Raw genomic sequence first — 27,096 nt, forward strand, 5'->3', positions numbered from 1 at the left:
TCAAATATTTCACATATGCTTCTGCTTTCATGATTCCTTCCATCTTGACAAGATTCCCAGTTTCAGACACACTGAAGCATCCCCACAGTTCTTCTGCAAAAGTGCAATTTTTCTTAGCCTGCAACGTCACAGTCCATTCCTGTGCAGAGTTCTAGTGATTGTCTTAAGACTGCAAATAACTGACCTGTCTAAGTCAATCACTGGTGTCTTGGCAGTTATTCTGGGATCTTTAGACACATCTTTCACTAGTTTTCTTCGCAGAGTCTTTGATATCTTACAGTTACTTCTGCCAGGCTTGTTCTGTACTGTGTGGCTCTCTTTCAATTTCTTGAAGATACTTCTCACTTCAGTTGTCATAACCGTGTTTATGCTTCGCTTTCCTGCTTTGTAAGCATCAATTCTTTTTCTCAAGTCTAAACTTTTTCCTTTGATTTTGGCACAATGCTTTCTCAAGTGCCAGCTCCCTGAAGTTATGCTGTGTGTAAATTGGAAGATATCCATCAGTTTAACTTGATTTTACAAGCTTTGACTATTACAAAGTAAAAGCACATCCTTTCAGTTGTTTGTGCTATGGCTCAATAAACAGTTTTCAGGGAGCTAGAATTTGCCTGGCATTATCTTTTTTTACTTTATTTTTTTTAATTAAATAATCCATTGCACATTAAACAAAAATCTGTTCTAACTATTGCTATAATAATAATAATAATAATAATAATGTGCTTTTATTGATGCCATGAGGACCTCTAGGCAAGTACCATCAGCTTCTATTATACTAAAGAGGACTTTTTAATCAAACAGCTGAATAAATTATGTAAAATGATAGGGATGTGCAAATGGTACTACAGACCAGAGAAAATACGTTAGGAAACATTTCAATCACCTCTGCTTTGTTATATTTATGAAAAAAAAAAAAAAAAAAAAAAGACTGGAAATTATTTTAATCATAAACACCCTTTAAAGAAGTTCATCGGCTCCGGTCACTCAGGAGGCCCCTCTTAGTAAACCTCTACAGTTCAATCTATTCATGTTCGCCATGAAGCTGTGCTGAAAATTCTCAGTTCAGTCTACAACTCCAGGTGTTTAAAAGGATTACTGCGTGACAAGAAACATGCATAAAAAGTTTTATTATTATTAACAATAATAATAATAATCATGAGTCTGTTCCACTTTGTAAGTGGATGCATAAAGACATAGAAAAAAAAAAAAATAATTATGAGACAAGCAATGAGAGCCCAAACGCACAGCAACAACACAGGACCTTCAACTAAACAGGCAGCATCTTGATTGTACACATACTTCTCTCAGTTCCTATTATTGCTCCCCAGTCCAACAAGAAGAAATGTGAACCACAAAGTATGAAACCTAGGACAAAGCCAAAAGGCAAAGACTCACCCACCTTAAAACTTTGAAAATAAAGACTGACAGGCAGTTGCAGTTGGAACCAGTTACAGCTAATTTCAGGAATGTAACCAACGGGTTTTGTTTCCAACATACTTTTGTTCAATTTAAGAGAAGGAAAAAAAAAAAAAATAAAAAAAAAATAGATTATGGTTCTTCCTTTAAGCCAGAAAGCATTGACCCCAACCACAGTTTATACCCATGGAATGATGAGCTCATTAATATTTTTTTGGGTCCATCATGCTTAAAGTGCTGTAAAAGCACACATTGTTACACGTTTCCTCTCTGTAAGCTGAGGTTATTTGCATTAAACAGATCACATGTGGTACCTTTTTTACTGCTCAAAATCATTTACAAGTTTGGTGTTTATAGACAGCATTGAACACTTTTTAGACAAGGAAAATACAGAAGAGAAAAAAGAAAAGGGAAAAAAAGAATTAAATTCAACAGTAGTCCTTGTCCCTGGAGATGTGGATGTTTGTCTGCTTGAAGCTCAGTATGTAATAGTCCACTGCTTGACACTGGCGTCGTGGGAGGTGGTGACCAGAGTGTGAGCATCTATCCAAGCCAGGCCGCTAACGTGGTGCAATCGGTGAGCGTCTGCAACAAAGACATCACAGCAATTTAAAAAAAAAAAAAAAAAAAAAAGCCATCTTCAACTAAAAGAACCTGGGTTTAATAAAAGTTTCGTTTGTTTAACATCCCATACTGACTGAGATGTGAGTTACAACTCTTTAAGAAATCAAGCCTGGTTTTGCTCCTAAATTTTAAGAAGCAGATTCAACAAACTGAGTTTATAAACTTTGTAACAGTTTAGGACCATTTAATTTATTTTTACCCTCTTTTCAATGATTGCTCAGTAAACATTTAATATTAAAAAGCTTTTTTAAAAACACGCTTAGATGTGTTGAGTGTGGATTGCTTGCGAGACAGACCTGGGATTTTGAGCCGCTGGTCTGGATCGCTAACTGTCCAGACGTAGACCAGCATGTCCATCCCACCAGTCGCAAAGTGCTCGTTATCAGGTGACCAGGCCAAAGTCACAGGTTTGGCATGGTGTCCATAAAACTCATTTTTAACCTGATGGGGAGGAAAAAAAAAAAAGGCAACCATAAAACAGTAATTAGTATTTAAAAAAAAAAAAAAAAAAAAAAAAAAAAAAAAACCACCCACGTAACAGGCAGCAAACAGAAGACAGGATCATTAAGAAAGGCAAATATTTACCGAATAGCCGTCTGCCACGTTAAAGACCGTGATAACCTTCTTGTCATCAATGGCAGCCAGATAGGCGCCATCATTCGAATAGGCCATGTCTGTAATGGGCCCTTTGACCTCAAGAGCTTTCCCCTCATCTTTCAGAGTGTTGCCCTGAACTGAGTACAGATGAACTTTTCCATCCTAAGAAGAAAGAAAATGAATCCAGAGTCCAACCAAGCTTTTCTGTGATAGCTATAGTGTTTTTATTACATGGAACCAACAAACATTGAACGAATGTAAACATGTGGTGAGATTATCTGTGTCCACTTACTGCTCCGCCCACTGCAGCAGTGGTGCCGCCAGGATGCAAAGCTCCAACCTCTGCTTCATAGCCAAGATTGTCCAATGTGAAGACTTTCTTCTTATCCTTCACAAGGACAATCTACAAAGAGCCATGAATAACAATGCAGTCATTATTCCCCAAACAAAAAAAAAAAAAAAAAAAAATCACCAACCTTGCAAGTGCAAGAATGACTGGATCTGATTTATGCAAGCAGTAATGACTGAAGCAAAGACATTACCTGCCCAATGCACACAGCCAATGACAGCCCACCTGCCCCTACGGACACACTTTTAGGCTGGAAATCCATCTTCACCACATCAGAGGCACTAGAAACCAACAAAGAGGTTATTTATGTGAGGAGAGGAAGAAGAACAACAACCCTCTTCCTACTATGAACAATTGAACTGTAAACATGCATTTAAAAAAAAAAAAAAAAAAAAAAGGTACTTTTAGCCTTCAACCCTGTCCTTCACCTTATCAAGGACAAACTTCTGTTTAATAGACCAAATGTAAAATGATTAATAAAATGGCTTATTCATAAAGCCACATCATGGCCCCTCACCTGTACTCCTTCTTGCTGATGCTGGTGTAGCGCAGTGTATCATCCATGCTACAAGTCACCAACTCATTAGCTTCATCAGTCACGATCTTGCTAACCTGGTTGCTGTGACCTTTTCCTGAGAAGCAGTCGTTCTCTCCAGTTTCTGCATCCCAGTAATGTGAGGGATACGTTAAGGAACGTTATCTATGTCTGCAGTTATTCTATGCAAATATGAAAGTCTGAGAAATGCCTGCAAAAAACAAAACTGAAAAGTTGTTTTGTAACTTGCGTCACTATTCAAATAACAAAGCTCTCTAAAGAGTTATTCAATAGTGGTAGATGGGCCATATTTTTTATTTATGGCTTTTTTTAAGCAAACTATTAGAAAGTTCTGCTGCTTCAGGTTGTAAAAATGTAATTGTTCAATTTAAAAAGCTCAAATTTTTAACATTTTGATTTTTAAATTTTGATTAAAACTCAGCTCCTGCACAATGTGAATCAAATCTACATTGATAGAAATTAATTAAATTTGATGAATGAAAAAAGGGCATGTTACATTATCACTACAAGTGTGTAATGACCTTGTGTTAAACAGAAAAACATCAAACCTCTTTTATATTGAAAACAATTGGGCAAGATTGAGCTTACATGCAGGACAGGACGCCTACGCATGTCCCACTGAGTAACCTTTACAGTCATTAGCGACAATCAGTAAGTGTTGAAAGGATATTTATGTGTCCGTCGTGACTCCCCGAGTAGATGTACGGCCGCCCTTCATTTTTGTGAACAGTAACACACTGGATGGACTTGGTATGACCCTGTAGAAAGAATAAGCACACATTTGAATATATGGAAAGGTACACAAGACATTAACACTACAGTATTGCATCCCCACACAAATGAAAGACAGCACAGAGAACTGAAAACATTCATCTTTGTAATAGCCACAGTGCATATTTAGATGCTTCTGTGAGAAGTTTATGTAATGACTTATTTTCCTGTCTTACCTACTGAACACCACAAGTGTATGATGGATACATCAGGAAGATGTGTCACAAGACACTTCTAGCCTCCTCACACAGACACCCTCCACGTGTAAATGTTGAGCACACTGCTCTTTCATCACTAAAAACTAATCTTCCCATTTGAAAACAAAAAAAATTTGTATGAAAACAAGCAACTCAGTAAAGCAGGATCTGCAGTGTGCATTTGCACTCTTAGGCATGCAGTTTGAACCATCGCTATGCAAATATTGATGGCGATTTACATTTAACAGATGCCAAGTTTGGTTTTCAAACACTGTAGAAAATGTTTCTACTATGACACTTTAATTTCCATTGTATTTCAGAAGCTCAAACACAGTTAAAAAAACTAACAAAACTGCCATTATTATCATTATCAAATCAGTGATTCTATCCAGAAATAGCATCCTTTAATTCTTGGGGCTGACCTTGATTGTGCGTATGGGCCGGTTGGGGTTGTTCTTGTCCAAGTAGTTGATGTATCCTGACAAGGAGATGCTGAGGAGGTGGTCTTTCTGCCACAGGCACCCCAGCTGCTGGTCTGTCACGTCGGAGCCCAGGTTGAAGGTGGTGACAGCCGTGGTTGCACCGACATCCCAGAGCTTCACGGTCTTGTCCCCTGAGGCAGAGATCAGTTGAGAGCTGTCAGGGCTCCAGCTGACCTGTGGGCGAAAAAACCCCCCAGAAACGTAGTATGTCAGAATGCATGTGAGCAAAGACAGAAATTTTGTAAGCACCGTTTGTGCAACCTATGAATGGGCATTAAACAATAGAAGAAAACACACCAACACTACGTGGAAAAGAAATCAAAGAAAAATGAGAAAAGATTAGTAACTCGAGGACAGAAGGGTTTATAGCATGCATAATTCCTATTGGCACATAATTCCTCTAGGCAGACTGCCAAATCTGATTATAGTTGGCTCTCCGGAACAACAAAAGCCATTCATTTAACAAAGTGACTGTAAGTTAACACTGTAGCAAAGAGGTAAAACACTAGGATTGATCCTTTAAACAAGGCAGACTGTTAATGTACCTATCCATATTATTCACTGGAGTTTGGTTTTTAACCTAAAAAAAGACTTACAGCATAGATTCCTCCTTTGTGAGCCTTCTCTCCACCAAGGGAGCCAACACGTTCACCAGTTGTTCCATCATAGATTAAAATCTGTGGATATTTAATAAAAACAATTAGGTACACATTTTGCTTAAAGTCATTTTAATTTTAAGTTTCACATGATAACGGACACTTACCTGACCATCAGCACCCGCTGTAACAAACCGACTTCCATCTGGAGAGAAACGAATGCAGTTGACGAACTGGCTGTGGTCCTTTGGGTGGAAAAAAATTAAAAAGAAATCAACATAGAAGTTAGCTTTATGGATCAAATGAGTGTTTGATTTTGACACATAATATTTGGTCTTGTGCATAAATGGAAACCAAACATTGAAAGTAGATCCAGTATTTTCAATAGTCATAGTGTAGATTTAACATAGTCTCAAACAAGTGAGGAAGGAAGAAGCAAAAAATAAATAAATTTAAAAAAAAAAAAAAAAAAAAAAAAAAAAAAAAAAAAAAAAAGACTGCTTAGTCATCTTCATGACCGACAGAAACTCAGTCCTTCCTCAATTGAGACCATCATGACCGACCAGTATGCAGGCTTAAAGAAAACAGATGTTTCCTTGATTTTCCTTTAAGCATGTGTTATAGGCAAATTTGAGAATTTAAATTTACCTATGACACAAATAGCACAAGGTTCATGTGGAGAGCAAAGACATGGGATCAATAGCTGTGATTACAATTCTTGTTTGTTTTAATTTAATAACACCCCACTAATAAGCCAATAATGCAATTCTTAAAGGGAATACAAGGTGTAATTTACTTTAAAATTTAACAAATATATCCACCGTTTTATGTACCTTGACCAACTGGATTTTATATTAACTTCAAATAAATTAGTCTGCAGTACACTTTGTGCCTGGTTGTAGGAAGCAGCTCACACTCTGGAAGAATTTATGGGGATGTGGATTATGTAATATGGAAACAGGCAAACAAGGCCACATTGTCAAAACCCAACAGAGTGTGGCAGATTTGAGATGGCCAACAGATATTAAAGCCAGAGAAAGTTGGAAAGCTGCAATGCTTTGTTACCAGTGCATGTCAAAGACAACATTTAGCCATTGGCTGTTCTGACCACTTTAATCCAGCACATGTCAGCAGATCATCTTTTCTCTAAGACTTGTCCAGCAAAACAACAGCCAAGAAAAAAAAAGAAAAAACAAACAATCCAGCTTAGCTCTAATCACTCTGGAACAAACACCTCTTTACTAAAGCTCCTCAAATTGCCAACAAATGCAACTCACCCGTAATGTGAACTTGAACTTGAAGGGAGGTCCCTCAAAGAAGGAGGCACAGGTGTCGTCACTGGCAGTGGCAAGGCGGTAAGGGCGCTTCTGCCTTATGTCTACACTGTTAATTAATTTTGAGTGGCCAGAAACCTCTCCCACTGATGAGCCAGAGTCCCACAGGAACACTGCCCCAAACCTACAATGACAAGTGAACACCGATACAGTTGATCCAGGTTTGAATTAGAGGAAGAAAGATACGTGCTAGAAGGTTTCGATTTCCTGCACAATAGTGATGCAAACAGTTCTTTTTATAATAAAAACAATAAATAAATAACATTGGTCCTGCAAGTGCACAAACATATCACCTTGATATCTAAAGCAAACAGTGAGTTTGTGCCACGTGGGAATAAATCAGTGTGAACGCTGTAAGAGAAGTTTCTCATGAGACAGTTACCATGGTTGATTTTAAACTACGAATCAATTTGTAGCCAGTGTAGCGCCAAAAGAAAAAAAAAAAAGAAAAAAAAATAAAAAAATCCTGACACTCACTTCTCTCGTCCGTCCCCAACAACAGCAAGCCTCTTGCTGTCCTCGGTCCATGCAATGTCCTTCACCTTCCCTGAAATCGGGGTGTACTCATACTTGAGCATGTGTTCCTTCTGGGTGGTGTCCCAGATACGGATCTTTCCTGATGCATCTAACGGATATAAAAGCAACATGATTACATAGCAGTCACATTATTGTGGCAACTATGAGAATACACAGTTTTACCAGGATTTTTGCAGTGGCTACTGATAAAAATGTGACTTGACCTTCATTATGGTCCAAATTCTACACAAAATCTGACAAATCCATTTAAAAACATGTTTTAATTTAGCACAACTTCTTAACCCTTTAAGACCTACCATAGAACCAAGTTCGCCAGAGCTTATATTATATTTTTACATGCTGTGGAGCCATTTTTGGGAGCATTTCAAGTTGCTATACATCAATACAACCATTATAGCCCAAACTTTAATAATATGTCTGCATTAGGTGCATAGTAATTACATAAATTGCAAAAAAGTGCAATAAACTACAAAAAAATTGAAAATCGTTTTTGTTTTTTTAACATATATTTCTAGTTAGAGAAATTTAAGAGGCTTATCCCTCAAAACTGTAAATACAAAAAAGTTACACAAACTAGTTTCCCACCACAGGAAATTTATTTTGAGTGTCTTCATAGTTTTATTTTTGAAATACACCAATTTTTATATACTGCAGGAAAAACGAAAATAAATATTATAGTGCAAATTTGCAAAATAACAGCATATGCATCAAAATAAACTATTTCCAGCAGTGCAATATGAGTCTTAAGCATCCCAGAAACGACACAGAAAGTCATAAAGTCAAACATAACTTTTTAAAACACATAACAAGTAAAACACAAGCTCATAAGGCCCCGATCGTAAAAAAAACTACATTTCCGCAAAATGACGTCACTTCCGGTTTCGGGCAGGTCATGCGGTCATGTGATAGTTCGCGCTGATGGACGTAGGAAGTGTTACAAACAGCTGATGGATCGGCGAAGCGTGTTTCTGGAATATCATGTTTTTGTTGCTGCAAGTGATTTTTATGCAGTTTTTGCAAAGCTATATGTGGAAGGAAACTGTGACCTAGGACAAGCTGATGGCATAAGATGTAAGTACAACTCCTCCAGTTTCATATGCAAAAAAAATTATTGCGCTAGCTTACTTGGTTGCAGAGCTACCGGGATTTAAAAATAGTTACGCAAAACAGAGCGTGCCCGCTCCGATCGGCTGTAAAGGGTTAAGTAATAACTCACAATGCAAGCTGGAAAAAGTAAATAAAAGTCAATTAACATCATCAAAACCTACTTGGACTCAGATATTTCAGTTAAAGCCTTGTCCCTAAATGTCCACAAATCACAATCTACTCTTCCTAGGAAAAACTGGTTCACGTGCATTGTGCCGTAACAGCAATTTTCATAGGAACTTAGCAAGGAGCATTACAAAAGTGCATGAAATTAGAGGAGATATGCACAATCTGCAGTTTGACAGGATATCAGGATTGTTGCTAGACTGTTGGGAGTGAAGATTCTAGAAAGACTACAATATTCATTCAATAAAGTGTAAAAGAACCCAAGGGCAAGGGCAGAACACCATTACAAGAAACAACAAACCACACAAAGCTTACAGTGGGGCAAAAAAGTATTTAGTCAGCCACCGATTGTGCAAGTTCCCCCACTTAAAATGATGACAGAGGTCAGTAATTTGCACCAGAGGTACACTTCAACTGTGAGAGACAGAATGTGAAAAAAAAATCCATGAATCCACATGGTAGGATTTGTAAAGAATTTATTCGTAAATCAGGGTGGAAAATAAGTATTTGGTCACCTCAAACAAGGAAAATCTCTGGCTCTCACAGACCTGTAACGTCTTCTGTAAGAAGCTTTTCTGTCCCCCACTCGTTACCTGTATGAATGGCACCTGTTTGAACTCATCATCTGTATAAAAGACACCTGTCCACAGCCTCAAACAGTCAGACTCCAAACTCCGCCATGGCCAAGACCAAAGAGCTTTCGAAGGACACCAGGAAAAGTATTGTAGACCTGCACCAGACTGGGAAGAGTGAATCTACAATAGGCAAGCAGCTTGGTGTGAAAAAAATCAACTGTGGGAGCAATCATCAGAAAATGGAAGACATACAAGACTACTGATAATCTCCCTCGATCTGGGGCTCCACGCAAGATCTCATCCCGTGGGGTCAAAATGATCATGAGAACGGTGAGCAAAGATCCCAGAACCACACGGGGGGACCTGGTGAATGACCTGCAGAGAGCTGGGACCAAAGTAACAAAGGTCACCATCAGTAACACACTACAACGGCAGGGAATCAAATCCCGCAGTGCCAGACGTGTTCCGCTGCTGAAGCCAGTGCATGTCCAGGCCCGTCTGAAGTTTGCCAGAGAGCACATGGATGATACAGCAGAGGATTGGGAGAATGTCATGTGGTCAGATGAAACCAAAGTAGAACTTTTTGGTATAAACTCAACTCGTCGTGTTTGGAGGAAGAAGAATACTGAGTTGCATCCCAAGAACACCATACCTACTGTGAAGCATGGGGGTGGAAACATCATGCTATGGGGCTGTTTTTCTGCCAAGGGGACAGGACAACTGATCCGTGTTAAGGACGGAATGAATGGGGCCATGTATCGTGAGATTTTGAGCCAAAACCTCCTTCCATCAGTGAGAACTTTGAAGATGAAACGAGGCTGGGTCTTCCAACATGACAATGATCCAAAACACACCGCCCGGGCAACAAAGGAGTGGCTCCGTAAGAAGCATTTGAAAGTCCTGGAGTGGCCTAGCCAGTCTCCAGACCTCAACCCCATAGAAAATCTGTGGCGGGAGTTGAAAGTCCGTGTTGCTCGGCGACAGCCCCAAAACATCACTGCTCTCGAGAAGATCTGCATGGAGGAATGGGCCAAAATACCAGCTACTGTGTGTGCAAACCTGGTAAAGACCTATAGTAAACGTTTGACCTCTGTTATTGCCAACAAAGGTTATGTTACAAAGTATTGAGTTGTATTTTTGTTATTGACCAAATACTTATTTTCCACCCTGATTTACGAATAAATTCTTTAAAAATCCTACCATGTGGATTCATGGATTTTTTTTTTCACATTCTGTCTCTCACAGTTGAAGTGTACCTCTGGTGCAAATTACTGACCTCTGTCATCATTTTAGGTGGGGGAACTTGCACAATCGGTGGCTGACTAAATACTTTTTTGCCCCACTGTAGATGTTCAGTAACACTACTGGGATAACATTTTGATGCCAAAAAGACAAATTGAGCTTGTTTGCAAAAATGGTCCAAGCCCCGAGTCGGCAGAAGGAGTCCAGTTTTTTTCTGCATGCACTGCGAGTGGTTACTGAGTGTCAGAAGCACAGCAGTTTGTTTTTGGTTTACTCTAATGGTGTTCATCCCTAATTATGTTTTAGATAAAAATCAGTAAATTCCAGTAGGTTTACAAACTCTTTCTTGCAAATGTTCAAATGTATTTTTCTCTTTTACCTCCAGATGCAATGTAGAATCCACTGGGTGCATACTTCGCAACAGTAACTTGATGGGCATGCTCAGTGTAAATGTCTGCAATAGCTGGGTTCTTAAAAAAACGAGAAAAAAAAAAAACACAAAAATGGAAAGATTAGCTCAGAAATTGCAAATAAATGATGAGCATTTTTCCCAATTGGTCACTTAAACCCAAACATCTAATCAACAATTAGTGTTGGCAAAGAAAAAATAAATTTTGGTAAACACTGGTAAACCACAAGCTGAAATCCTTTCCTGAGCTACTTCTAGATTAGGTGCTAACTGACAGCATTATGCTAACAGTAATTGTGCCAGCATGCAACTCAGATTTCAGAGAATATCAAGGGCACAATACTGAACACGCCCAAAAATACTGGGTGTAGCAGGAGGGCAACAAACAAAACCACCCACTAGTAGAGTGAAATGCTGTCTTTGATGTGGCTGCTAGCTTTTGATGCTGTACATTTTATGTGGTCATTACTCTCATTCAGTAGATTCTGTCATAGCCAGTAGATTTGTAAATACAAATGAATAAAATAATCAGCATCATGTTGATACAACTTTAAGACTTTTTTTTTTTTTAAATTACTTCAATGTTCCTGATGATGACACATTTCCCATTGGTGTAGAGGAAGTTGTTGCCTTTGGGATCACCACCGATCACTTTTGCAACTCCCCTCTCCATCTGTGGGAGACTGGCAAACACACGTTCTGAAAAAAGTGAAAATAATAAAATCAAAGATGTGGAAAACATCAATTAATGCACTGCAGACAGGGTTAAACACAAATAGAAAAAGTGTTTCACTGCATATCCTTTATCTGCTGGGAATAAAATCTGCCATTTCAGATAGCAGATTTTATTATTAACAGAAGTGTTCTATATCAACTAGTCGTTCATTAGTCATCCATAGGACTTAAAGTGGAGCTGGTTTCAGGTACCTTACTGATTATCACAGACACTTTGAGCACACGGCCAAGTCTATTCCTATTGTTCTACCAAGCAGTTTCACCCTCCTTATTAAATTCCCTGAACGCAAAGCGTTTTACACTTCAACCTTTAAGGAGTAACAAAAATAAAACATAACTAGATTAAGTTCTTCGGTGCACTTCCTCAAAATTTGGGCCATCATTTTTGACGCCAACTATGTTAGAAAACCAGTAAAAGACAAGTCTGGATTTGTTGCTGATCATTACATGGGTGAATTTTCTACTTTGTAAATTACTAAAGAAAAAAAAAAATACAAGTAACTGCTTGTAATTGAAGTATTTGCTTTTGTTTAGTTACACATTTTTTTAAGTACAGAGTATCCATTTAGTAAGGTTTATGTTGATGAGTCTTGTTTTATTATAATAATAATAATAATAATAATAATAATAATAAGTGTACCGATTTTTATATAATTGCACAAATTATACAGCAATTTCAAATATTAGTATTTAAAATGTTTTATTATAGTTATATTATAAATTTACCAACACTTTGCTTGCCATAATTTTTACATACCATTGTAATAAACTAAACGAGATATACACTCAGGTCAAAATGCACTAGCACACTTTTGCTTGCTCATAATGGTTTTTGAATACATCACGAGTCAATCCTGCCTTATGCAGTAACTACACGGTTGTAACTTGAATGTGCCTTGAAAGACCAAAAATAAATAAATAAATCACTGCCATGTTTTCGCCATTTATATTTCCGACTGATTCAATGAGAAAAAAAAATGTAGCGTTAAATATGTTAGGACATTCGACCAGCGACAAATGTGTACTTCAGTACTTCCTCGGTGCTTCACTGGCAGACAGCCTCTGTGTGGACATGTCATAACAAAGCAATGGGAGCACAACTATTTCCTGACTGAGGCTAGCAACCTAGCTAACTAAAAAGCCACTGCCTGTGGCATGAAGCGGCTGCACTGAGTGCCAAAACATCTGCACAACACTCCGAGCTATCCAAACACAGGTGTGTACTACACCTGCCAGAATCGTTGCATGAGCGAAGCTTTTTTTGGTCTTTCTTGTGTGGGGTGAAGTGTCAAAATTACGCAGCTATGGGCGAGGCTAGCTAGCTGCTACCTGGATGACTAGCAGATCTGCCGACTAGTGTCACGCGAAGTAAGAGCCTTGTTCCTGTTTTTCCCGCCCTGCTGCTGACACAGAAATGAGACAGACTTACTCAGTTCATACGGCATTTTTTCTCCGCTGCCTCTGGCTTGGCTTTTCTCTTCCAGATGAATGAAACAGTGAAGACAGAAAAGCGCCCGTGGCTTTGCACTACCCTCCCTGATACACAAACACGGAAGCGGGTGCAGCTCTCGCTCTGCCTGGCTTTGCCCATATATAGTAAACTCAGATACCACGCTGAGGCTGTCAGCCAGTAACCGTGCGCTCGAGCTTTGGGGATAAATTTTACCTAAATATGGTCTCTCAGGTTCCAGGGCCAAACTAAAGCCATTCCAAAGCTTCACTAATCAAAATGGCCAGGTTTGCCTCATTTTGAGGCATATCATGTGCTACAGCCAGGTCACAGAGTCTTTTTTAATTTTTAAAAAGATAAACATATAGAAACAACATTTCTAATTCCTCAAAGAATGTTACCCTGTTAGTAAATATATATAATCCAGGAATCTATTTCTAGATGAATGTGTCATCTAGAAATAGAGTTAAAACTAAAATAAGGAGGTGAGTTTTGCGCAATCATTTGATTGCCTGAGAGGCCTGACTCAGGGTAGTAAAGCTCGCCGTCTGAGACGCACTCCTTTGGGCGCCGTGGATTTGTGATAGCATGAGTAACCAAATGAATTGCCCGGAAAGGTAAATGAAGAAAATCTATCTACAGTCACTTGTAACCTGTCCCTTATCTGTAATTCCATAGTGGTGATGTTATAAGCCTGTGCTTATTATTTGCATGAGTGTAGGCACTCACTTGCTTGGAATAGGACTGGGAATCCCCTGACCTATTTATGATGGGTCCATTTGAGAGTGTGGACCTCTGCAGGCTGGGAGGTCAGTTCCATAATCATAATTGTGCAAATTCTCATGACCATTGATCAACAACCACTGACCAAAACCCACTGATCAAAACCCACTGATCAATGGCCATGAGTACCATTCACAGAGAGTTGGGGAATGGCTGCAATCACAGCATTGTAAGATGGCGAAAGATGTACCCTTAGGCCCCCTCCTCGATTCAGAGATGGTCTTTCCCTTTTCACGTAAATGGCCTCCTTGACTCCGCGCTCAAACCAGCGTTCCTCCCTGTCCAGGATTTGTACATCCTTATCATTGAAAGAGTGTCCACTGGCCTGTAGGTGTAAATAGACTGCAGAGTCCTGGCGAGGTAGCTCTTCTGTGTTGTGCCGTCCGCTTCGCCAGAGGTTGTTTGGTTTCCCCGATGTATAAATTCTGGCAATCCTCCTGGCACTTAACAGCGTACACTATGTTACTCTGTGTCGGGGGACACACATCCTTGGGGTGGACCAATTTTTGGTGCAGCTTGTTTTGGGGTTTAAAAGCCACAGAGACTCGGTGTTTAGAAAAAATGCGTCTCAACTGTTCCGATACTCCTGATACATAAGGGATCACTACAGGTTTTCGCTTGGGCAGCGGTTGTCCTTCTCTCCTGGATCGGCTGGAGCTTTCTTTAGGTGCCTTTCCAGCTTTGACAAAAGTCCAGCTGGGATAACCACATTTACTCAGGGCCTTCTTGATGTGCTGTTCTTCTACCTCCCTGGCCGCTGTGTCTGTGGGGATGGTGTTCGCTCTGTGTTGTAGCGTCCTGATGACACCCAGTTTGTGCTCCAGTGGATGATGAGAGTCAAACCTTAGATACTGATCCGTATGTGTAGGTTTACGGTACACGTCAGCTTTTAGATGACATCTCTCACCTTCTCAACAAAATCCAGGGTGTTCTGGATGTGGTGTTCAGAGCTGCCTACCAACGGGTTGAAGATCGAAGCCAGAAACTTGGAGATGTTATAGGTGACAGAGTTGATCATGCAGACAATCGGTCTTAAAGGTGCACCCTGTTTATGTATTTACACCTACAGGCCAGTGGACACTCTTTCAATGATAAGGATGTACAAATCCTGGACAGGGAGGAACGCTGGTTTGAGCGCGGAGTCAAGGAGGCCATTTACGTGAAAAGGGAAAGACCATCTCTGAATCAAGGAGGGGGCCTAAGGGTACATCTTTCGCCATCTTACAATGCTGTGATTGCAGCCATTCCCCAACTCTCTGTGAATGGTACTCATGGCCATTGATCAGTGGGTTTTGGTCAGTGGTTGTTGATCAATGGTCATGAGAATTTGCATAATTATGATTAAGGAACTGACCTCCCAGCCATTGTTGGTTTCAGTCATTATGCAAATGTACTGTTTATAAGGTTGGGGAAACTTGCAGTCAGCTGAGACTGAAGAAGTCACTTGGATGAGTGACGAAACATTTCTCCCACAAAACGCTACGTCCAGATGAACAGAATCAACTTTTGGAGAACTCATCTGTGTAATTTTGGTCTGAGCATATGATGTGTCCTCTCCCAGGACATTTTAATCAACACACAAATCCTTTATTGCATTCTGGTGATGTTTCTTTTTAATAATGAGAGGGTCATGTTGAGGGCCCCAAGCTCCAACTCAACTCAATGACAGCTCTGTCAGGATCACCTTAATTGAGGGGGTCGTTCAAGTTCAAATTCTGTTTGAAATGTTTTTTCTAACGCTCTGTTTTGTTTTGTTTTCTGTTTTCTGCTAATTTCATTTATTTATTTATGTATTTATTTCAGACTGGCAATGTGATAGCACTGTGACATGTAAGGTGAGAACCAGGTTTGAGTACCATCTGGTTTATGGAAATTGGTCTCCCCGTGGAGTAAGCGGTAGTTTTACGTTCTCCCCTGCAGGTGGCGCCATTGTCCCATTATTACCCCTCCACCACAGAAGAAGTAGCCCAGTTGCTTCGTGCCTGTGACGATGGCGGTCGTCTTGAGGGGAAGTTTAGTAACGTTGTTCAAGGTGAGAGCACAAATTATGTTGACGGGCTTTTTGTGTAAATAGAAAAAAAATGGCTGCTTTAGTCATATTTCATATAAACGCAGCAAAGAGACATTTACGCACTGAGTGTTGTCATATGTTTCTTACGTGAATGCTAACCATCGTGAGCTTCGTGGACGTCTGCATTACTGATAGAACGATTCTGAAGTGTGTTTCCGTATCTGGAATTATTTTGCTGGACATAGTTCTCGGTTTGTTTTATTTGTCAGTAGATACGCGCCTTAATAAGACATCCTCGTTAATTGAGAAGGTCAGCTAAATTAGCTTAGCCTCCCAGCCTGTGTCAGTTAACCATGTCAGTAACCTCCCTGTCCTTAGTGAACCGTTAGCTACTGCTACTCGTGGGGCTAATCACAAGCTTAGAGACTTGAAGCGAGCAACTCAGACAAGGTTTAGTTTTCAGTCAGATTTCTAGGTGTCAGTAAGAGTGCAAATATATTCAGTGTCTTACTTTAACTTGTAAGATTGCAGAGTTGGCCTTTTAACTTGTTGCCTACAGGTAAGATGCGGGTGAGGGTGATAATCATTCAGGATCACCTTGAAATATACAAACCGGTGACAAAATAAATGAAGAGGACGACAACATAAAGTCTCTTATTAATAGATGCTGGGGCAACACCAGGACAGTTTTACCATGCATTGCTACTGATTCCTAAAGTCTCAGGAACTCTTCCTGGATGGAAAACCACTTTTTCCCCATTGTGGTCGCGCAGAGTGCTGTTTTACCCGTCGATCCAAAACCTCCCTTAGGGTTTTTCAGCTGTTGACTGACCATTATTCTCAACGACAATTTTTCATACCACTAAGTAATAAATTTCTCATAGATCTAAATGCAGATGTAACTCTTCCCATTGAAACATTAGTACTAGCCAGTACAGAGCCAGTAAAAAAAATGTCTTTACCACAGTGCGAAGCTTGTGTCACAGGGATTATTTATACATATACTGACTTGATTATTTGGACAGATGTAATCTGTGGATCAACTATGACTCCAAGAAGAAAGCTCCTCCCCATTCTTTTTGTCTTGGTGGTCAGCAGACAGTAACATCTTCTGATGTTGTAGTGTACTAGTTAACACAATTCACCTAACAAGCCAAAGATTCCGTCAGGAAGGGCATCTGACCTAAAAATCCGTTGAGCTACCCATTGTTGCATGAAAGTTGCTGCTGCTGCTGCTGCTTCTGATTTGCTGATTGAAGCATAAATTCCCATTAACAGTATATGGATGGCAGAAAATAAGGATGGCATAACCTGGCTTGTTTGAGACCGATGCGCCTGCCATCTTTGCTCAAACAATGATCTACAAAGACTTCATCTTTCAAAGTCACCAACACCTTTTCTTATTGCCATTTTCTATTAATACAGAATCACCTGGGCCTGCTTAAAATATTCATATATGCCTCCAAACCTGATTGGAGTTGTGTTATATAGTGCACCTGTGTGGAAACATCTGCATTTGTTGTTTCTTTATTTACGCAGATTTTTTTTTCTCATTTATTTGTCTGTGTGTATTTACACAAAATCCCCTACTGACATCTTCCCTTATAAAATGCATCTAGGCATCATCCTGAATAGCAATATGCATGAAATTACTATAATATTAGGTGAAATGTAATTTATAATATTATATACAGTGTTGTACCCTCATTCTCTCTTTCTGACTAAAACATGCTTCTCATAAAGTTGGGCTCACGTCATGACATGATGAAATGAGTGAAATAGGAAAAGACATTCCTGCTACACAAAGTTGTTCTCACTTGGTGTTTTTTCTAACAAATGTCTGAACACAGGTGCATTCCCCCAACATTGTTTTATTCCAATAATTTCTAAATGTCTTTATGTTTCAAAATCTTGAACAGATTTTTGTATATACACACTGGGGGGGGGGGGGGAGGTCAGAAGCTGTAACAAGCAAACATTGAATGTAACAGATGTAGACAAGTGATTCTGGTGTTGCTTGTTATCAAAAAAGTTCTTTTTGACCAATTGGACACTAACAGACCTCTGACCAATGATCAATGACCAATAATAGTCTTGTTTCAAGTAGGCTAGCTGCTCTATTAACTTCTCTTAGGTCCTAAAAAGTTACCACAAAATGTATAATGTAGGTGCACTGTTTGGTATATGTGCAAATTATATATATATATGTAGTATATCTGTCTACAAGCCCATAATAGTTGAGACTCATTGATATACTCAGTGGACTTATATTATCTACCAGTCTGTTGGTATCATCATGTATAACAACTGATTAAAACAATTAAAACTGTAAATAGGCTGGAGAAACACCATTCAATAATGTTATAATTGTTGACATTGTATATGTTGCCCACAAGAAGACACTCTGCAGCTTCCCAGTTGGAACAACCCGTTGATCCAAACTAACTTGGGCAGAGTTGAGCTTAAATGAGTATATAAACAAACATAAATAGATTTAATTAACATGAATCTGTTGTATGTGTCTGAAAGGGAAAAAAATTCTGCAGTTGAGCTCTCGATATTAGGGTTTTCAATGTGTTGATAAGTAATACTATTAGAGAGTAGATATATGGGTTTATAGTATACTGCAGTGTTCTTTGTAATACTGTACCTAGTAAGTGTACCTTTGTTTCCCTCCTTCAGGGCCTGGTCGGTTCCAGGTGTCCACAGTTGGCCTCTCGTCCACTGAGTGTATCTGCTGGTCTCTGTAGTCCAGAAACACCACCGGCCCGTGCTGATGCTACCTTTAAAGTCACAATGGTGCCAGGGGATGGAGTAGGACCTGAACTAATGACTGCTGTAAAGGAAGTTTTTAAGGTACATTTACATAAGATTGACGATGGACTCATAACTGCTTTTTATCCTTATACCAAACATGTTGTCTTCAGTATATCAGGTTTACTGATGATAGAAAATAATAGGGAACTTTTGACAAAAAATACATGTACAGATTTTTTTTTTCTCTGTCTGGTCTGATTTTTTACATTTTTCTTATATTAAATGTTAAGAAGCTCCTTTTTCATCTCGTTGTGTTTTACAAATAATCTCCTTGCTTTACTTTTTCTAAGAAATCATTTTAAATATGGTGCTTAATGTTAAAGTAAAATAGTGCATTAAAACTGAGTAAGATTGTCATTCTTTATGTTGATTTGTGATTTTTTTTTTAAGAATGATTTTTTTTTCTCCCCATTTTTCTGAAGGCAGGTGATGTCCCAGTAGAATTTGAGGAATTCCACATGAGTGAAGTGCAGAACATGGCCAGCGAGGAAAAACTGGAACAAGTGTTGACCTCTATGAAGAGCAACAGAGTTGCCATTAAAGGTAGTCTTATTTCCTTTAATTCTTTGATTTTTCTCTCACAAAAAAATTGAATCCAATAACAAAAAGCTGATTTAAATGGCTGCACTGAAGTAGTCTGAACTGCAGTGTATTTAGGCTTTAACATGTTGGGGCACGTTACCTTATTTAGGAAAGATTCACACACCCATGGAATTCAAAGGCGAGCTGGCTTCATATGAGATGAGATTAAGGTAAATGATCAAATAAAAAATTGTGTGTTATTATTTGCATATGTCACGTTTAAAAATAACTCTACATCCGTCCACTCCCCAGGCGCAAGCTGGACCTGTTTGCTAATGTAGTTCATGTAAACAGCCTGCCAGGCTACAGCACTCGTCACAACAACCTGGACCTAGTCATCATCCGTGAGCAGACTGAGGGGGAGTACAGCTCCCTAGAGCATGAGGTAAACAGTACTCTTACTCACTGCAATCAGAGCGTAAACAGCAGTTTTACACCCACCTGCAAACACACTGGAAGGTTTGTTTAAGGGTTTTGAAAGAAGCCTTAAACTGGGCATCAGAATATAGTTAAGTCACAGAAATACAGATTAAGCCAGATTTTGATTTGTCCTTTACTTATATTGAGGTTCTTTAACTCTCCTATTTATTCATTTTAATATGAAACCTAGTTTACAGCATGATTATTTACACTTAGACCTCAAAGACTGTCTACAGTCAGGTTATGTGGGAGATTGTTGTTTATAGAACATAATGTATGTGTTCATTTTCTTGCATGATTCTTCGGCAAAATATATTTAACCATATGTTGTCATCCTGTGTTTTCCAGAGTGTAACAGGTGTGATTGAATGTCTGAAGATCATCACCAGAAAGAAGTCACGCCGCATCGCCAAGTTTGCCTTTGACTATGCTACCAAGAAAGGGCGAAACAAGGTCACTGCTGTTCACAAAGCTAACATCATGTGGGTAATTTTTTTTTTTCTTTTAAAGGCAGCTTTGTCTTTGTTATTGTCTTATTTTGAAACCATGTACCTCCATTAAGGCTAAAAATTAGCATTACAGTAACTCCTGTCCTCGTATCTTATTTCAGGAAACTCGGTGATGGCCTGTTTCTGCAGAGCTGTGCAGAGGTGGCACAGCTGTACCCCAAAATCAAATATGAGAACATCATCATTGATAACTGTTGTATGCAGGTATAAACAGACTTGCAGTTCCTTCCCTTTGCCTTATTATTATTGTTCTTATTATCCATTACCATTCAGATTAAATAAGTGAATGCTGTCTTTTATTCCTAATTGTATATTTATAACTTAGCGTTTGCTAGAAGTGCTCCATTAAAAAAAAATAGAATAACTGAAGACGTGCACTTTGATTTCACTGCAGTAAATGACCATAGCTGAGCACCGCTGATTCAGGCTTAAATTTGTCATTGTATTATTCTTCTGCAGCTGGTGCAAAACCCTTACCAGTTTGACGTGCTGGTGATGCCTAACCTGTACGGTAACATTATTGACAATCTAGCAGCAGGGTTGGTTGGAGGAGCAGGAGTTGTTCCTGGGGAAAGCTACAGTGCAGAATATGCTGTTTTTGAGACTGTGAGTTTCCAAAACCTCTCGCTTGTTTGTCTTTTTGTTTTGTTTTTTTCCTTGTCCTGATTTTACTTAAAAGCCTATACTTTCCCTTTTTGTATTACTGTATTATTATTGTTTTTCTCTGAACAAAACAGTGGTGTTTACAGCATGACGAACGGTAAAAACTGCGTTTTCTACAGACAACTGTAGCAAACACTTTGCGAGTGAAAAAAGAAAAAACACCCCTTCCCTATTGGTGTTAGAGTTTACCATGTCAGCCAATCAAAAAAATGAAAAGGCAACATGTGACATTTGGTTGTTTAGGGAGAAGGGGAAGTTTTTAGGAGTGACACCGGAGACGGAAAGTGGGCGAGCGAAAGACAGAGAGAGCGAGTTTTCATATGTGAGACATTAGTGACGTTTAGCGTGTTTGGAGGCTGTAGTTAGTGTGCTGTGTAGTTATTGTTTTTTATTATGTGTCAGTTAGACTGCTGAATTTTATATTTGCTCTAAAAAAGCCGTCAAAGGCAGATTCCAGTGTAAACGCTGTTCCCACATGGAAAACTGGACTGATGCACCTCCTGCTGTCAGACCTGCAGGGTTTAGGCCTTTGGTGTTCTCCTCTGTCTTATACTGAACACAAACTACATTTTTTTGGACTGGCACAAATAATTTGTGTGTCTTCTTATTTGATGCAGAACACCTGATCGTTCTGTAAATAGACTTAAATGGTTATATAAAAAACGTCTGAGGCCTTGGCTGCATTTTTAGGTAAATAGTACCATATAACTTTGTTGTTTGCAAAACTTGTGCATAATTTTTAGAAATGTACAATTTCTATTTGCATTTCAAGTTAAGAAAATGATTCATTAAACATGTTTGTGGGTTTTACAGTAAAAAATATAACTTTTCTACTCGGATTTTGAATTTTTTTGTCTGAATTTAGATCCACTGTGCTAATATAGTATACCAAAATGAAAAAAATAACTCAAATTTCAGATATTTGAGGTTGTGCTGAAAATAATGATACCAAACAAGGCAAGAAAAACACATTTTAAAGGTGAAATATAGAGGTAAAATCAAAAGTAGTCAAAAACGGCCAATTATACCCTGGACCCCAGAGGGTTAATGGACTGTTGGTTTCTCTGCCCAGATCCTTATACTGCAGTTTTTCATTTCTCGTATCATTTTTTTCTTTTTCAGGGTGCACGCCACCCATTTGCACAAGCTGTTGGAAGGAACATTGCAAACCCCACAGCCATGCTGCTCAGTGCTGCTAACATGCTCAGGCACCTCAAGTGAGTCACCTTCTACATGTTTTTTCATAATGAGTATATCAAATTTTACACAATAGCCTCAAATTGTCTGTCCTAACCCAATATAATCATCAAGATCTTAAACAACCTCAGGCAGCTCTGTTTGTCTGAATGCAGACATGTGTCTGGTCACCTGTTCATTGTGATTATATTGTGTTGCAGTCTGGAATACCATTCTCAAATGGTGTCAGATGCTGTCAAGAGGGTCATAAAACAGGGCAAGGTAAGTGTTAGCTCTGCCCAGTCTGTGCTGCAGGCAGGCTTTGAATGATAAGACCACCACTATGGTATATAAATCCAGAAGCATTAACATTATTAACACCAAAAGAGCTGCTTTTTCTGTATGTTTTACTTCCACTTTTTCAGTACCTCTAACAGAGTAAAATAACAGCTGATAGCTCTGCAATATGTGGGCAAATAAAGTCAGACTTGTATATTCTAAATCTGTGATCTTGGTATTGTGGGTCAATAACTGCTGTCTTTGTGTACACAAAGTCTCAAAGAGAACCTCTAAAGAAAATGGTGATAGAAACGTAATGTAAATCATTGATTACATTACACTTGCCTTAGATGAGCTTGCCTTAGAGCTCTGCCTTGCAGTCTAAGGCCAACAACATCATCTTAAATCTCAGTAGTTCTTGGCCTACAAATAACTCATCCTAACTGTTTGTATACTATACCATAGTGTGTTAAAGAGCCTTTGAATTCCTACTTTTAAGTCACTCTTAGCTCCTCTCTTTCAGTGCCTTCCTTGCTTAATTTTGTCCCTCTTTTACATGTTCAGGATTGTATGGGTTTGTTAACAAAATTATGTCGTAAATTCCTTTTTAAACTATTTTGGACTAAAAAGCTGCATCTGCTCTGTACTGAAACTAACATGCACTGACACAAACATGCACATGAAGGTGGTCAGACTTTGTCCCCTAGATGATGATAATAAACACCAGCTTGCAGGGTAGTTTATCATTAAAGTATTATTATTTTTATTATTACACTGTCTGAATGCTCATTTTCTCCCATCTGCTTTAATTTCCTCCACCTCCTTGTACCCCATTGCCATCTGTTTGTGTGTGTATACATTTGTGTGTTTGTGCAAATTCCAGGTACGGACACGAGACCTTGGCGGATACTGTACCACTACCGATTTTGTGCATGCTGTTGTGGAAAACCTGCGTCACCGACCCATTTACTAAGATATTTCATCATAGACCTCGCTGACTGACTCCTTTTTCCCTAAATCTGGACGTTGTTCTTAACATGGTCTGGATGCATGTTAAGACACCCTCCCCACCCACCCACCCCAAATGCCAGCTCACTGAGAGCTGTACTATACATTTCTGACATAAGTTGCATCATAATGACATTAGTTCTGCTGGCTTGCTTGTAGATCCTCTTCCGTTAAGCTTTGACATCTGTTGATTTGGGATTAAAAAGTATACCTCAGTATACCTCCTCTGCCCTCACAATCTTTTGTCCATTTGCATCTTTTTGTTTTTGGAGTTTTGAACTGATGAGTTCATAAAGACGATTTCTTCGCACATTGTGGGAAACACATCTTTTTTTTTTTTTTTTTTCTTTTCACTTTTATTATCTAAATGTTTCTTCCTGTCCCATCGGTCTCGCATTTCATTGAAAACTTGCTGTAAAGCCACCAGTCTTTTAAAAAGTTTGTATCGCCTTTTTTCAGAATTGGTCTAAAAACTAACTGTAACTCAGTAACAGTACAACGCTGCTACAAATTACTGCACATTTAAATAAAACTGTAATTTCATTATTGCAGCACTATAAATTCAACTATTGGTGCTGGGATTTCCTGTTCACTGTAACCTGGCGTAATTAAAAACATAATTGGCAGCTGTTGGGGAAACTGATATGAAAGATCAGTATCTTTGTGCATCAAAAAAAATTAAATGGCAGCATTAGCTTGCATTAGCCATTCACAATCAAAGTCACCATTGTTGTAGCATGTAGTTTATTAAAAAGTTATTTAAGCACATAGCAGAAGAATTTGTTACATGATTATACAGAAATCAGCCATAACATTAAAAACATTAATATTATTTGGATCCTTACTGTGGTGCTGCTCCAAGCGCTGACCATCAGGCTGTGGACATGGGACTTGTCCTGTGGTGTCTGACTTGGATGCTCACAAAGGTTCCTTTGATTTGTTTTGGTGTGATGCAGTGTAGTCAGGGAGAGGCTGCTGCTGTCAGGGAGTGTTGTCACCTTGGAAGGGTGTGCCTCTTCTGTAAAAATGTTGGTGGGAAGCAACAAATAAAACCTCCCAACAAATGCTCTCACAGCACATTGATCAATGTAATTTACATTTTAATTGGTTTTGATGTTTTTGCTGATTGCTGTATGGCATTTCCTGGTTTAGTCTTCTTTTTTTTCCCCACCATAAAGTCAGCACAGTTATAACTGCTACACTAAGGTTCAATCATCCTGTCCATCTCGCTTTTGGTACCATTTTGTATCAATTTGAAATGGAAGCTTGCTCACCAAAAATAAAAAAAATACTTTTTCAGTATACAGTGTTTGTGTGTTGACCTTTGACCCAAGTTCCCCAGTAAAAGCAAAATCATGTGCCTTTAGCCAGCATTTAAATTTAAGTATTTCAACAAACCAAGAGTTTCACTCATACTGAACAACAACAACGTGATCTTTCCTGGATCATTAAAATACACTGAAATACTGTATATGGTCATTTGATGTGTTTTAAATCCAAACCTGGACTGGTACTTGAAATAATGTGGGGCCAGAAAAAGAGAGGAAAGTTCAACTGATGCTTTTTTTTTTCTTTTCATATCATCATTCACACTGTTCATTCTGTGAGTACTGCTTTCAAAGGCTCTCTAACATGCTGACCGTGATACAGAATGTGGACATGTGTTTCTGCAGCTGTGCATATAATAACGTGCTGTCCTTATGTTTGCAACAGGTGCGCACTGCAGATCTGGGGGGCTATGCAACAAGCAACGAGTTCACCCGTGCTGTCATTGCTAACCTGTCGGTCTGAGCATTATGTTTGCAGATCTGTCAGCTGCTGAATCGCACACATTTTTAATTATCTTCCTGTCTTACACGCTTGTACGCACAGTACAGCCCTATCCCCCTACATTCTACACGCAGTGCCCTTCTTATCAGAGCAAAATGCAAATGAAATACATTGTCCACAATGTTTTATTTTTGCTGTTTTACAGTTGATATTTAAACACTTAACGTTGCATCCAATTAAAAAAAAAAAGTGGATTGGTGATTTTTTTTCTTTTTATTATGGTGCAAAACTTATAATGCTGTTACACTATTTCACACCACTTCCTGACATTCTACTGCCTTGCATGATACTCTAATTTCTACTTAATGATTTTATGTGTGGACATTAACCGGAAGTCAAAACACAACGTATGTATATTTCAATATTAATAAAGTTTTAACTTAATGCTTCTTCATTTATGCTATATGAATAATAAATAAGAAATGGAATATGACATCTTGTGTGCAGAATCCTTGAATGAGCATTATGGAGACTAATACGGTGTTATTAAAAGTTTATTATGGCTGATGGCACATGTCACCTCGCATGAGGATCCTAACTCCCTTCCTGTGTCCAAACATATTCATGGTGGTTTTTGGAGAATTTAAATGTTGGTAAAACTGAGTTTTTCTGGCTGTGTTGGGTGTATCATGGGACAGTGTATGCTCCAAGTCCCCAATACCATTAACTAACAGTTCAATATTAAATATATTTTTTGCCTTCATCTATATAAATTATTAATAAATTGTAGGAAATTTTCCAGCTTTCTCTTTACTGCAGAAGGTCGCAAAAGAGTTATTACAGGTCAGTTATGTGACTATTTTCAGAGGAATAGTTTATGGATGAATTTTAGTAATAAATTTAAAGCATAGAAGCAGCACTATAATGATGCTTCCTTATGATCTTCTCACACCCTCAGACAACATCTCTGCCTGGCCTTGTGCTGCTAGATGAGTGCAACATTTCATAACACTGATCACGTGTACCCTGCCTCTTACCTTATGGTAGCCAGGATAGGCTCCAGACATCCCTGCGACCCTGATAAGGATAAGCGGAAGAGGATGGCTGGATGGACTAGAATACACAATTGTGTTTCCAGGAAGTTTTAATTGTAGTTATTTATATATATAAATGATGGTTCTTACACACAAAAGTTAATCACGGAGTTCCACAGGGTTCTGTGCTAGGGCCCAGACTGTTCTCGTTATACATTCTTCACTTTGGAATTAATATTAGAAAACGCTGCATATACAGATGATACCCGATGTTGATACAAATCGTCTGGTTAAACTCCTGGCATGTGTTAAAGATATAAGGGCCAGTAATTTTGTTTTTTCCTCTAGCCCACAGTTTCCTATTGATTATTTTATTAACACATGCTCAAAGAAACACAACAACAGCAAAAAACAATGAAAAATATTTTTTATTAAACTTTCTGAATCTGATGATCATTCCGACTGTTGTAGACAGAAAATGAACTATTTACCCTTTATATGTTACTACTAGTTATTTATTAGTTTCAAAGTGGCTCAATAAATTATATTTAAAAAATTGTTACCAGTAAAATAAAAATATAATTTAAAATGTATATTATTTTAGTTAGAAAATCAGTTCTCTACCTACTTATCCCTACTAAACCAAGATGTAATACTGAAAACGTCATTAGAAAGGGTAAAAATGTAATAACCTCAGCAAAATAACTTGACTAATAATGAAAGGATAAAAATAATAATAATTTTGCTTATAGGCAAAAGACTATCGCTGGATATATTACTGAATAAAATAGTCTTTAATTATTTGTTAAAAATAAATTACATGGCTTTCAACAAATTACCTTTTCCTCTATTAAACATGTGGGCCCAACCATCAAACTGACGTCACATTTCTGTAATATTGCCCC

The 27,096-nt window shown here is 38.5% G+C and overlaps 2 protein-coding genes across 3 annotated transcripts; one reads left to right on the plus strand and one right to left on the minus strand.

Moving 5' to 3' along the window:
• Positions 1-1,107: 1,107 nt before the first annotated feature.
• On the minus strand, positions 1,108-13,259 carry wdr1 (WD repeat domain 1). The gene is made up of 15 exons (XM_085273384.1): positions 13,119-13,259; positions 11,532-11,653; positions 10,925-11,015; positions 7,397-7,544; positions 6,863-7,043; positions 5,753-5,830; positions 5,586-5,666; positions 4,930-5,163; positions 4,208-4,297; positions 3,501-3,655; positions 3,177-3,264; positions 2,927-3,037; positions 2,623-2,796; positions 2,334-2,478; positions 1,108-1,998 (listed from the first exon to the last, which is right to left on the minus strand). The coding sequence occupies exons 1-15, from the start codon at positions 13,132-13,134 to the stop codon at positions 1,892-1,894; spliced, it is 1,821 nt and encodes a 606-aa protein (XP_085129510.1). The 5' UTR covers positions 13,135-13,259; the 3' UTR covers positions 1,108-1,891.
• A 2,583-nt stretch (positions 13,260-15,842) lies between these two features.
• Positions 15,843-25,650, plus strand: idh3b (isocitrate dehydrogenase (NAD(+)) 3 non-catalytic subunit beta). 2 transcript variants are annotated; one of them, XM_085273389.1, is made up of 11 exons: positions 15,843-15,954; positions 18,616-18,789; positions 19,173-19,293; positions 19,442-19,502; positions 19,585-19,717; positions 20,101-20,234; positions 20,363-20,465; positions 20,721-20,867; positions 22,047-22,141; positions 22,322-22,382; positions 23,263-25,650. In XM_085273389.1, exons 1-11 carry the CDS (start codon positions 15,913-15,915, stop codon positions 23,350-23,352), a joined length of 1,161 nt encoding a protein of 386 aa, XP_085129515.1. In that variant the 5' UTR covers positions 15,843-15,912; the 3' UTR covers positions 23,353-25,650. The 2 variants fall into 2 exon arrangements, with proteins under 2 accessions (XP_085129515.1, XP_085129516.1); XM_085273390.1 differs by having other exon boundaries at positions 25,101-25,650.
• Positions 25,651-27,096: the final 1,446 nt, after the last annotated feature.

This window comes from Mchenga conophoros, linkage group LG5, assembly GCF_057382185.1.
Source record: "Mchenga conophoros isolate Kocher_MC1m ecotype Shallow Benthic linkage group LG5, M_conophoros_male_GT1.1, whole genome shotgun sequence".
Lineage (NCBI taxonomy): Eukaryota > Metazoa > Chordata > Actinopteri > Cichliformes > Cichlidae > Mchenga > Mchenga conophoros.